The sequence below is a fragment of the Cololabis saira genome, chromosome 21, assembly GCF_033807715.1.
Source record: "Cololabis saira isolate AMF1-May2022 chromosome 21, fColSai1.1, whole genome shotgun sequence".
Taxonomy (NCBI): domain Eukaryota; kingdom Metazoa; phylum Chordata; class Actinopteri; order Beloniformes; family Belonidae; genus Cololabis; species Cololabis saira.
The window spans coordinates 8,407,012-8,420,008 of NC_084607.1; the positions used below are offsets into that span (position 1 = coordinate 8,407,012).

Here is a 12,997-nt window from a genome sequence, read left to right on the forward strand (position 1 = left end):
ACAAACAGCTGCTGGCTGCTGCACCGTGCACGCATGAGATTGAACGTCAAGTTACGTTTTTGGATTCACAACGCACCACTGCGCAAATACCGTAGCAGCAGCTGTGGCGAGGGCTCTGTCTGTAGTACTCAGATAGTGGGAGGATCCTATAGTACAGGGGTCGGCAACCCGCGGCTCCAGAGCCGCATGCGGCTCTTTAGCGCCGCCCTAGTGGCTGCCTGGAGCTTTTTAAAAAATGTTTGACCTTTTTTCCCTTTTTTTTTCCTTTTTTTCTTCTTTTTTTCTCTTTTTTCCTTTTTATTTCTTTTTTTCCTTTTTTATTACTTTCTCCTTTCCTTTTTAATCTCGATATTTTGACTTTTTTTCTCAAAATTTCGACTTTTTTCTCAACATTTTGACTTTTTTCTCGGCATTTCGACTTTTTTCTCAACATTTCGGTTGATTGTACTTCAACATTAATCTTGACATTTCTACTTTTTTCTCGAAAGTTCGCCTTTTTTCTTAATATTTCGACTTTTTTTCAATATTTTGACTTTTTTCTCGACATTTTGACTTTTTTCTCGGCATTTCGACTTTTTCTGAACATTTCGACTTTTGTCTCAAGATTGTACTTCAACATTAATCTTGACATTTCGACATTTCTCTCGAAGTGCATAATGAAAAAAAAAATCTTCCCCCAGTTATAACTAATATAGAAACATGCAGCATGTGTTTCCTTCATTCTAAGGCTGATACAAGACTTTTCATTTTTTGCGGCTCCAGACATATTTGTTTTTTGTGTTTTTGGTCCAATATGACTCTTTCAACATTTTGGGTTGCCGACCCCTGCTATAGTACGTTCTTTGCCTAAACTCCGTAAATTCGCTCAGGCAATTGGGGGCCCCTGGCCGTCGGGGGCCTTACGCAATGTGCGTACTCTGCGTATAGGAAGGGGCGGGGCTGAACTGTAATAAACCATGCAGCGGGGTGACAGCAGGCCAAAAACCACTGCCTGATGGCTGCCTGGATTAGATGTCAGGTATGCTTCCAATGCAGAATTCATGGGAAGGACAAATGATCTAAAAACGGTCACATACACTCTTTTATTGAATTGGTAAAGTCACAAAAAAAAAATACACAGCTCACAAAACTTTTAATTTTTTTCAAGGGAGTCTGGACATTTTCTAACTGGTCACCTTTTAAAATTTCAACTTCATCAAAACATAGTTCGGTCTCCAGGTTTTGAGAAAGGTTGAAGGGGTGCGTTGGCAGATATCTGCTGTTTACGATGCAGGACGCAGGCACACTTCACACAGATAAGCATTCATGCTGCTGCAGCAACACGGCCAGACAAACTGGGGAAAGCTTTTTTTTCACCCAAAGGAGTTACTCAGTGCCCTAGATGGCCATCCTCACAAATATGGATGAATGTTTGATGCAGGCAGCATTGCACAAAAATAAGAAATACAGAAAACCTGACAATGCTTCAAGAACATTTGCTATGTCTTTGTGAGTCTGTGATGTCTGCCGTGTATCGCGTATGTTTACCTATTGTTGAGAAATCCATGATGATATTTATGACGTGAACATCAGATGGCCATTTTCAGCCCTTTTCAATTTCTTTTTAAAAAAGTTCACATGTTTTCTGATTGGTTGAATGTCTGGAGGTTGTACGTGTCCTCCGATTGGTCGAAGCTTTTCCGGTAGCTGCGGGAAAGCTTCATGAATGGGCATTGCTCCTGTCGCCAGCCAGGAACAGAACACGTAGCTCCAATAGACAAAACCTTTATACATGAATTACATTTTCAGAAATGATAAGTCCATGATTTCAGCAATAAGTATTCGAGCAAGATTTGGCCGTCCTTCTCATGAATGTACTCTAGCTCGCAGAATCTGACCAATCAAGGGGATCGCCACCTTATGACACAGTTGGTTGAAGTCCAAAAATAAAGTCCCACACTATTTTTAAATAGAAATAAAACAACTAAAGCTTGCGATGATGTCTAAGATATAAAACAGTTTAGATAAGTCCTTAAACACAGAGAAGCGTGTCATGTCCACTTAACAAAATCCGCCACAAGTAAGCTTAAGTGTCCTCCCCTACGTCTTCACCCGACGGCAGATGATGCTGAATTATTGCTTTGGCTCGTCTCGCCTGCCGCCCTCAGGTTGCAAAGACTTCCTCTCATAAAAGTGGTCTGCTGCTCCTCTCATGCACAGCCACTTCCAGCCGCGCAGAACATGTGGACTTTATAGAGCAGCGTTCAAGAACCACTTCAAAACAGCCTCGGCAGCAGCAGAATCTGCAAAAAACACCTTGGATCAGCAAGTTCTTTACAGTGAAGCGGATCAAAGTTGTTTACTGTTTTTCCCGCTCCACTGCGTGCCGCTCGGACGTCTTTTGTTGATACTAGTCTGGTTGTTCTTCTGGCTGGCTTTGTTTCTCTGTTTTACCTCTCCAGTGGCTTGTAGAGGCAGTTTCCTCTGCCCCTGGTACCCTCCCCTGGATCATGGACCCAAAGGAATCAGACTCTTCTTTACATCAAGAAAGAAAAGACTTTGGGATGGCCAAAGTCTAAAAAAGGGTTAGGGCTAGGGTTAGGGGCAGCACATCCTGTCATTTAAAGAGCATATTGCAGGTTAGAATTTTTTCAAAAATTATACCTGACCTTATGTGAAAATGACTATGTGAGAAGTTAATGTAGGATTTAATATGTTTTACAAGACATAAGGGCATGTATTCAGAGAAAAAAGTGGCTGATTTTAGCCAAGCTCCTACAAAAGCTTTTTTTTTTCGAACACCGCGTCATGTGACGCAGCACCAGGGAGCCGTCTCCACAGCTGCCCCATCTGTATGCCCAGACCCCGTACACACGTAGCCGGGTATCTGCTAAACCGAAGATATCTTCCTACGTTTGGACCTGTCATCCACATGAAAACGCAAATAAACGAATGTTTAAAAAAACTCCGGGCAAAGTGAAGATTTTTGAAAACTCAGTTTATGTAGATCCATCTAGACCTGGGGTCCGTTTCACAAAGCAGGTTCAACAAACACTGAGTCTAATCCTGAACTCTTAGTTGATCTACTCTGAGATCGGAAACTCCGATTTTTCGGTTCCAGAACAGCGGATTTGAGCTAATTTACTCAACTCTAAGTAGTTTCACCTGGAGTTCAGCGCGTGCGCCACAACTACCAAAAGCCAGCATCAGTAGAGCGCTGATACAAGGATTCACCATGGCAAACGGCGACAACAAAAGAGCGACATACTTTTTTTTTTTTTTAAACTTTATTTAACATTTCAATTTACAAAATCTCTTTGAGGAAACATTACCGGTAGTTTGCATCTGAAGATCCACAGATCCACATACTTCACGCCGTGTTCTTTTTCACCCGAATGGAATTAGAGATTTTAATGCGCGCATACGGCGAATTTGAACATTTTGAACAGGTTTTCGAAAAAAGAGTAATATCAAATTAATTTACTGTAACAGATCTCTACATCATTCACCTGCAATCCTGTGGAACTCCTTTTATGGCTTGGACAGGTTTATGATAGGCTTGCCACCAGTCCCTTGAAATACGGAATTGTTCCGTAATTGGGAATTAAAAGTTGCGTTCCGTATTGAACCAATGCAGACACATACTATGCTCTTATTTATTTATGTAATAATATACAGGTGGAGGTCGGAAAATGTGAATATATTACAAAACTTCATTCGTAGTAAATTCAACTTAAGGTGAAACAAATATTATTTCCCACTACATGCAAAGTGAGATATTTCAAGCCTTTATTTGTTATAATTTTGATGATTAGCCTATGGCTCACAGTTTATGAAAACCCCAAATAAAACATCTCAAAAACTTAGAAAATATTATGAAATCATTAAACAATTCAATCATCAAAATTATAACAAATAAAGGATTAAAATATATTGCTTTGCCTGTAATGAGACTATGTAATGTATTACGCGGTCTGATAACCATCTCCCGACGAATATTTAATTCTCTGCGCATTAATGCTGCACCTTCATCAATTGTGTCTTCATCAAAAGGACACGCCATGTTCGTGACAATGGACTTCTAATATATATACTGACTCTGTTTTTAATGACAGACGGCAGAACTTCGCCAAAACTCGCCTGCTGACTGAATGAATGAGGAAATGAAATGTGCGTGCGGCTCTGAAAGAGGCGGAGACGCAGAGAAACTCCAGGTTTCACGATATAAACCTGGTCCCGACCAGGTTAGGTTCAGAGCGTCTGTTACTACGGTAACTGACCGAGAGCTTAAGGGTGCTTTCACACCTGTGGCCCGTTTGTTTTGTTCCGATTCAGGGGCTGAACCGATACAGTTGTTCCGTTTCTCGTTCGTGGGGTTTGTGTTCACAAGGCAAACGTCTGTACCGTTTCAAAGCTGATAACAAATTCAATGCGCGAACCAGCTGCTCTCTGATTGGTCAAATGAACGCGGAAGGAGTTTCCTCTTCCGCACCCCGGGAAAAACAACACGCCCCTTTCAGCGCAGCGCAGACCGCAGCTGCGGCTTTGGCTGATTTATGGTTCCACGTTACACCAACGCAGAACCTACGGCATAGAGTACGGCGTAGGCTCTGCGTCGATTTAACGCGGAACCATAAATCAGGCTTTACCCATTCATTTATGTGCGCTCGGCGCAGAGCGGAGCCCGGCAGCGGACGAGAGGCCGCCTGCTGCAGCCGGGTTTGGGCTGCGCAAACCCTGCCCGAATTGAACATTGTTTAATTTCAAACAAAGTTTAATTTGTGCCGTGCTGGGAAGACATCTCGCACGTCCAATAGGAGAGGAGTTGGTGGAGCTGGACCGACTCCTCTCCTTGCGCCGCGGCAGCACACACACAATGAATGGAGTTGTCTCGGTTGCTGTGTGGATCATGTTCTCACTCCAAATAAAAAAAATGAACCGTTTCAGGTCTCGATTGGAATCGTTCCGAGACCACCTCTCCTAGGCGATCTCGGAACGCTTGTTTTGTACCGTTTCAGAGCGCGATTGCTGTGTTCACATATATACCAAACGTTCCGATCTTTAGGGGGAAGCGTTCCCTGTATCGGAACAACTGCTTGAAACGGTACAGGTGTGAAAGCACCCTAAGTTACCTCTCTTTGTGAAACGGGCTACAGTTACTCCTCTTTCTCTGGTTTGAGTTACCTCCCTTTGTGAAACGGAAAACTCAGAGTTTCCCTCATTTCAGGGTTAACAGACTCCGAGTTTTCACTAAACCTGCTTTGTGAAACGGACCCCTGGTGTAGACAGAGACAGAGAGCAGTTTTGCGTTTTCGAACGTCACATTATGCTCCAAAACAACAACAAATCTGCTCTGAGTCTGACGTCTAACGTGGGACCCAGAACTACAGATGATCCACCATCTGTCTTCCAAGCTATTTATTAAATAAATGGTCTCTGCTCTGGACAGCCGTTTACTGCGTTACACCGACGCAGAGCCTGCGCCGTAGGGTACGCGGCGACGCGCAGCCCTACGCCGTACCCTACGGCGTAGGGCTGCGTCGATTTAACACGGCAGCTCCGTGGTGGGACTCGAGCTCGTTACCCGAGAAGGAGACGCCGCTCCCGGGATAGCTGCGCCGCAGAGGCGGCCCGGAGGCCGGAAGACCAGATGATCTACAGGTTTGGAATGCTTATGAATGTGGTTGAAAACGCGGATCTTCGGTTATGTGTGGAAGGTTTTTTTTTTAACAACGATGTAATTTTATAAACGAAGGGGGGGAAATACGGGGGAAATATTCAGATTTAAAAATACCCGGCTATTTCGGATGCATTTAATCAGAAAAAAGAGAAGATAATAAGCCTGTTTTCTATTTAGAAAGTACAAACCTAGACAGAGTACAAGTACTCACCCATTTTTGAGGAGTTTCGGAGTTTCTTTCAGAGCGCACGCAGCGTTCATTGCGTCGCCGCGTAGCCTACGCCGTAGGGTCTGCGTTGGTGTAACGCGGACCCATAAATCAGCCTTTTAAAAAGCGAGTTTCAGCTGTCAATCAAAAGAACGTGGGGGGCCTAACGGGTAACGTAATTATAAGGCTGTGGCCCGTCATATTGGTGTGAATACACATTCACAACCTCTTCAGTGTCACAACTAACATTAAGATCCATTATTTTTCCTATTGTTGAATTCACCGCGCTCCCTCCCGACATGTCACTTCCGGTTCAGCTTTTTCAGATGCGGAAGTAAAATACTCTCACAAAAACAACTCCGGAGGTCACTGTAGTATATATTTATGCGTATTTCAATGAAAATTCAGTTCCTACATTATTTTCCTACACATTGATTCACAGGGGTCTCCAACCTGCAATATGCTCTTTAACATCGTCTGAAACTTGAACTTGGCGTGAACTGGATTGTGTGTTTGGTAGATCTAAATATCAACCCTCCCCCCCATACGTCTCTTCTCTGAGACACACTGCTAAGAAATGGTGAGTGAAAAGGAAGAATCTGAGTCTGGGAAACAATCTGCGACTTGAAACGACAGCACCAGGGACCCGAGCACAACGCGCGACTACGAGGCTGCTGCCAGCAATCATGTGCTCTTCAATATTTGCTCTTGAAAAATTCTCCTCTTTATTGCCTGTTGGAGCACTGAAATTAAATTTCCACCCCTGACATGATCACATATGTGCCCAACATGAGACTCCGCTGTTTTTATCTCCAGAAAAACAGAAAGGATTTGAAACTTTGAGGCTCCGGATTGTGTAACAGGGATGTTTTGAGGCGGAACGGCGGCTTTGTCAGCACATCTTTGAACCGTCTGTCAGGGTATTCAGCTCTCTTGCCCCTCGTAAAATAAACTTTTCCAGCTTGAAAGAGATCCGAAGATCCTATGTGGTCCAAGAAGCTGCGTAAAAAGCCTCACAAGGAACAACTGCAGCTGTTGAGAAGAAGCAAAATGTGGTTGCCGTGCTCATAAGCAGCTTGATATTCACATACCATTGGGGTGCTTCGGTTATTTTGTCAACCCCCTGAATGAGTTCATTTTGTTCTCTCTGCATGTGTTTGATCATAATGTCCTCACCTCCGCTGGCTGCTCATCATTAGCTCCCAGGAATCCTGCAAACTCGGAAGTTTGTCTCCTCTGTCACAGGCCAGATTAGTATGTTGCAATTCCCGCCACACGCACACACAAATCCCCTGCAAAGACGAAACTGGCAATACTGCCTAGTAATCTCTTCACTTTGGGAGTTTTTCTTTTCTCAAAGCGAAGGAGAAAAAAGGAAAAGAAAACCGTCGCTGCTGAATTGGATTTGCTTACTCGTCCCCGACATCTTCAAAGGATTCTGATAACTGAATATACCTCTCATTCACGGCGCTGTAATTGTTTTTTTATTTATTATTTTTTTCTTTTTTCATTTGCAATTCTCATGTGAGTCTTTGGGGAACGAGCAACGGCAGCGGCTGCGTTTCATCTGAAGTAATAGTGTTATTTCTCAGGCGTCATGTTTATTGTGATATTTTTGATATTTTTCTGCTTTTGTTTGCTAAATTCGGGGACGTCTTACGGATGGACACGTTTCCTTAAAGGGTAAATTAAATAAAAGGCCTTGACGTCTTTTCATTAAAGAAACACACACAGATTCTGGTTAAGGCAAGGAAGCATGAACACTCCCCCCCCAACATACCACACGTTACACTGGCTCCCCATCTCAGGATAATTACAAGGTCGCACTCGTCCATGCATCCACGGAACCGCCCCCATACTTTTCTGAAGTCCTCAGTCAGCAAACGTCAAGCCGGTCCACAGGCTCTTCGTACCAGAACCTCCTTCACCCCCTAAAATCAAGCTCCGCAGCCGCGCCGCGACCTCAGGACCCCTCACACAGCAGCTTCTTTTAAAAAGCACTTAAAGACTTTTTCCATAATTCCCAGGGATTTTAACCCTGGACAACCCATGGGGTCAAATTTGACCCACGCTTTTTGCTGATACTCAAAATAAACAAACCAAATAAAAGTGCCATCTCCGACCTCTGCAGAGAGACACCTAGTGGACAAATATTGAATATACTCAAACCAAAGCAGAAGAGACAAGGTGGCTATGCACACAGGGAATTTTTGACCTGTCCCGCCAAACTAATGGGAGGTAACAGAGTGTATTTTTTCTTAACCTCTGTAGTATTAACCTGTAGAACATGTAGGAGTACTTTTTATATTATTTTTAGATAAGTTAGCGAAGCTGAGCTACGTCAAAAAACAACATGTCCAAAATTACCCTCTGGGGCTCGGAGTCGTATATGGAGAATAGTGACAGTACTGCCTTAAAATACATGAATTTGTAGAATAAAATGTAACAATAAGAACAAATGTTTCTTCATGGGGAGCCTCCATGCTGGGAGTGACTCTGGCCTGCAGGGGGTCGTCCTGGGGCTGGTTCTGGCCTGGATGGTTGTGGAGCTCTGCACCACGACTTCACCGCTGTGGTGTGGACTCCTCTACCCGTCCGGGCCGGGATGGTCTCTGTGGACGCCCCCCTTGTAGCTGCGGGCTATGAGACCTCCTGGCGTGGATGAACAATTTTTATTATTTTGATTCTTTGAAATGATACCCACTAAACCCAATGGGTCAAATGTCACCCTTATTCTAGATTAGGGAATAATCAATTAAAAATGAAAAAAAAAAAAAAACATTTTTCTGGTGTTCAGTTAACCTCAAGCAATCATTTAATGCATAGTTCATCATTTATCAGAGCAGAAAAGGGTTGTTGGGTTCTCCAGGGGTTAGTGTATATACTGTGTATTATTTCTTTAATTAGGGCCCGAGCACTTACAGTGCGAAGGCCCTATTGTATCTGTAGGAGTTCTCGTTTTTCTCGTTTTTATTTTTCCGACGAAATGAGGGCCTTTTTGCCCCCCTAAACGTGCCCCAAAAGTCACCAAATTTTGCAAGCAAGCCAGGCCTGGTGAAAAATTAGATATTTAATGGTTTGCATTAATGGGCGTGGCCTAATGGCTCAACAGCGCCCCCTAGAAAACTTCGTGCCTCAAGCCCCACAATACGGTTTGAGGTACATGCACGAAAATCGGTACACACCTGTATCATGTCGCAACTTAAAGAAAAGTCTCTTGGCGCCATGGCCGAAACTGAACAGGAAGTCGGCCATTTTGAATTAATCGTGTAATTTTGGCGCAATTTATGCCATTCCTTTGGCTGTTAATACGGTGTGTTATACATCAAAATGTGTGTCTCCATCCTGCGACGACGCGCATTACTTTTCTCTGTCAAAAGCATTACTGTGACGACGCTAGACGCCAAAAAGCGCGCCCCCCCCTTCATCTGGTTGGTCTATATTTGATAGTTCCTACTTTCTGCCATAACTTTTGAATGGTTTGATATAGAGACTCGTGTGGGTGGTGTCATCGGACTCGGTTTTGGCTCCTTCACCTTAATTGGTGCAAATTAGCCCTGCACCTTCTTCTGATTGGTCGATATTTGATAGTTCCTATTTTCTGCCATATTTTTTGAATAGTTTGACATAAAGAGTCATGGGTGGTGTCATCGGACTTAGTTTTGAGTCCTTGATCTTTATGGGTGAAAATTGCACGCGCGAGGGCCCGTTCATCACTGCTTGCAGCTTTCATTTCGTCTTATTTTTTTAATGAAAAGTGCATTACAAATAAAATGCCTTTTTGAACGATTATTTAAAACAAATATCCAATCAGTTTGTAAAATGTTGCATTTATCAAATTTCAGTGGTCCCATTAGTTATGCTGCTATAGGCCTAGACTTCTGGGATACCTCCCATGATGCATCTCTCCTCACTCTCTTCTATTCTCTATCAATGACATCACTGTTGTTATTAACCTGCCTTCCCTCTTCCCAGCAGATGTTCCTGGTCTGCTGTCGTTGCTGTCCTCCTCTCTTTCCTGTCCTCTCAACCCCCAACCGGTCGAGGCAGAGGAGCCCTGCCTGAGTTCGGTTCTGCCGGAGATTTTCCTTCCCACAGTCGCCTGGTGCTTGCTCAGGACGGAGGAATGTATGTTTTAAATGTTTGATGCAACCTATTGGTTTCCGTAGTGAAACAACAATTATTGTTTCGGAGTGACTATTTGCACCAGGGTACAAATCGCAAGCCCCCACCAGCTGAGCTATTCACACCCTGTTGACATATGAAGACAAATGCGTTGCTCATGCGCATGTGCACCACTCTAAAATTGGAAGTCAAACAATAGAGGCAGGCAAATGTCTGCTCTCACACTTTTGTATGAACAATCTTTGCTCTTATGTCATTGTAAGATATTTTGAAGAGATTAAATGAAGTTTATAGAAAGTAGTGTGAATACCTGTCAATCACTGTTGAGCTGCTTGTAGGCAGTACTGGAGTTGAGGGGGGATGAGGGGGGATGGCATCCCCCCTGAAATAAAAACGGTCAAAATCATCCCCCCTGTAAAACTGCCATCCCCCCTTTCCATCCCTTATGTCATTTCATCAATGAATGTGGTTTTACTGCTATTTCAACATTTAGAGTCATCACCAGAAAAATAACACCAGAAAAATAACTTATTTGACAATTTTCACCTGTTTCAAGTAAATTTTCACTTGAAATAAGTAGAAAAATCTGATTTATCTTCTTATTACAAGCAAAAAAATCTTGTTCCATTGGCAGATTTTTCTACTTATTTTAAGTGAAAATCTACTTGAAACAGGTGAAAATTGTTGTTTTTTCCAGTGATGAGTGATTTTGAGTGTAATGAGATTTTTTTACTAAAATGAGACATTTTAACTAGAAATAAGACAAATATTCTTGTTAAGATTTTGAGTTTTTGCAGTGATCCATTTTACTTATCCTGTGAAGGACAGAGTCATATTGATAAGTTCAGAAAACTGTTTTTTATTGTTGTGTTTTGATGTATTTGATGTAAGCCCAGTGGATATTTAAAGCTTACAGAAGGCTGCATTTAACTGCTGCTATGTCATTCCTGCAGTATTTCTGCAGGTGTTTTGGTCAGTGCTATTATTTGTAATATATTATATTATTTGTAATCAGCACAAATTATCTGTCCCCATATGATAAAATCCACCATCCCCCCTGATTTTCTTTTACAACTCGAGTACTGCTTGTAGGTTTGAAGCATTCCTTGGGGTATTTAACCTACAACATTGATATTGGTAGCAGGGTGTAAATAGCCTAAGCCTTATTGTTTTTATTTTATTGGCTATGTATTTATTGTTCAAACTGCATTGTTGAAGATGATATTTGTCATGATTTGACATTAAATAAATAAAGCTGAGTGGAACTGAAGAGAAATTATTACCAAAAATATCCAAGAAAAAAACTATTTTTGTGCAAACCCTTCACATCTTCTGTCTCAGTCGTTCAATCGTCTTGGACGTTAAATAAACCACTCACTTTTGATCACAAAAGAAATAATTTAATTAAAAAAAGGAAAAACAAACAGCTTGAAATAGCTCTCAAGTGATCAAACGGCAGCGCCTGGAGCAGTCACACGGTTGGGTCGAGGCGGGTCATTCAGCCGTCATGTTCGCTGAAAAGAAGCTGCACAGAAACCAGAAAAAAGCACCTGATGCTCTGCACCTTGTTTGTTTTCCCTGGGGGGAGACATACCCCAAGTGGCTTGAGTAAGTAAAGATATTGATGAGATACAGTAGTCACATCGGGAATTTAATGTTTTATTCATTAACGTAGCACAAAAAAGCCTATTTGTTTCATTTTAAGATGAGGCTCGGCAACCTGCGGCTCTAGAGCCGCATGCAGCTCTTTAGCGCCGCCCTAGTGGCTCCTGGAGCTTTTTCAAAAATGTTTGACCTTTTTTTTCCTTTCTTCTTTTTTCTCTTTTTTCCTTTTTTTCTCTTTTTTCTTTTTTCTTTTTTTTCTTCTTTTTTTCCTTTTTGTCTTTTTTCTTCTTTTTTCCCTTTTTTCCTCTTTTTTCTTCCTTTTTCTTCCTTTTTCCTTTCCTTTTTAATCTTGACATTTCAACTTTTTTCTCAACATTTTGATGTTTTTCTCAACATTTAGAATTTTTCATGAAATTTTGACTATTTCCTCGACATTTCGACTTTTTTCTCAATATTTCGACTTTTTTCTCGAAATGTTTGACTTTTTTCTCAACATTTTGACTTTTTTCTCAAGATTGTACTTCAACATTAATTTTGACATTTCTACTTTTTTTTCAACATTTCGATTTTTTTCTTAACATTTAGACTTTTTTCTCAACATTTGTACTTTTTTCTCAACATTTCGACTTTTTTCTCGAAGTGCCGACCCCTGTTCTAGAAAGTAACAACGCAAAAGAAGATGAGAGTGACTGAACAAGAGGAAATACTGGACGGAGGTGTTTAAGAGACTCAACCTCCGTACCTGAACAGGAACCTGCAGAGTTAATAGATTAACTGATTATAAAGTGCAACAGCAACTCGGTGCTGGCTCCAACACATCAGTGCATCTTAAAAACGTTTCCATTCGAAAAGTTTCAGCTGTTGCCAAAGGATGCAAAGTCAAAAAAGAGAGATTCTCACAAGTCATTGTAACTTTGTCGGCTAGATTTACTCCAGAGTGCTGGTGGTCCTTTGAAAAATAACCACATAATTCAATAAGTGCTCAAAGGAATGCACTTTTGTCCAATCAGCTTTCAATTTTCTCTTTCAAGCTCCTGTCTCTTGTCTAAATATGATCACTATGATCTAGCTACAAAGGACCAAAATGGAAAATGCTGAACACGAGGCTCCAAAACAACAACTCGCAACCCAGAAGTCAACTCAGCCCATCATTTATTAACAGTCTGTGATGGAAAAGAACCGCAGGCCTTGATTTAATGTTATTTTGATTCCTTGTTTCCTTGTTAGCTGTTTGCATGCTGGTGAAAAGCTGAATAATGTACATACTGTATAGCATATAGCAAGTCTGTTGCTGCAGGTGGAGTAACGCTGATCATGCAGAACGGTGAAATATAGTCGATGAAAGTAGCATTTCTGAGGTTTAACATCTAACCTTTAAGAAATGCATTTCAGAGAGTTAA

The 12,997-nt window shown here is 41.8% G+C and overlaps 1 protein-coding gene across 1 annotated transcript in view; it reads right to left on the minus strand.

Moving 5' to 3' along the window:
- LOC133422425 (uncharacterized) overlaps nucleotides 1–12,997 on the minus strand; it is a gene marked incomplete at both ends in the record, with an annotated part of 91,866 nt that overhangs the window by 2,214 nt on the left and 76,655 nt on the right. The window contains one exon of the mRNA XM_061712412.1: nucleotides 11,788–11,901. Coding sequence (XP_061568396.1) covers nucleotides 11,788–11,901 — 114 coding nt within the window. The remainder of the gene's footprint in view (nucleotides 1–11,787; nucleotides 11,902–12,997) is intronic.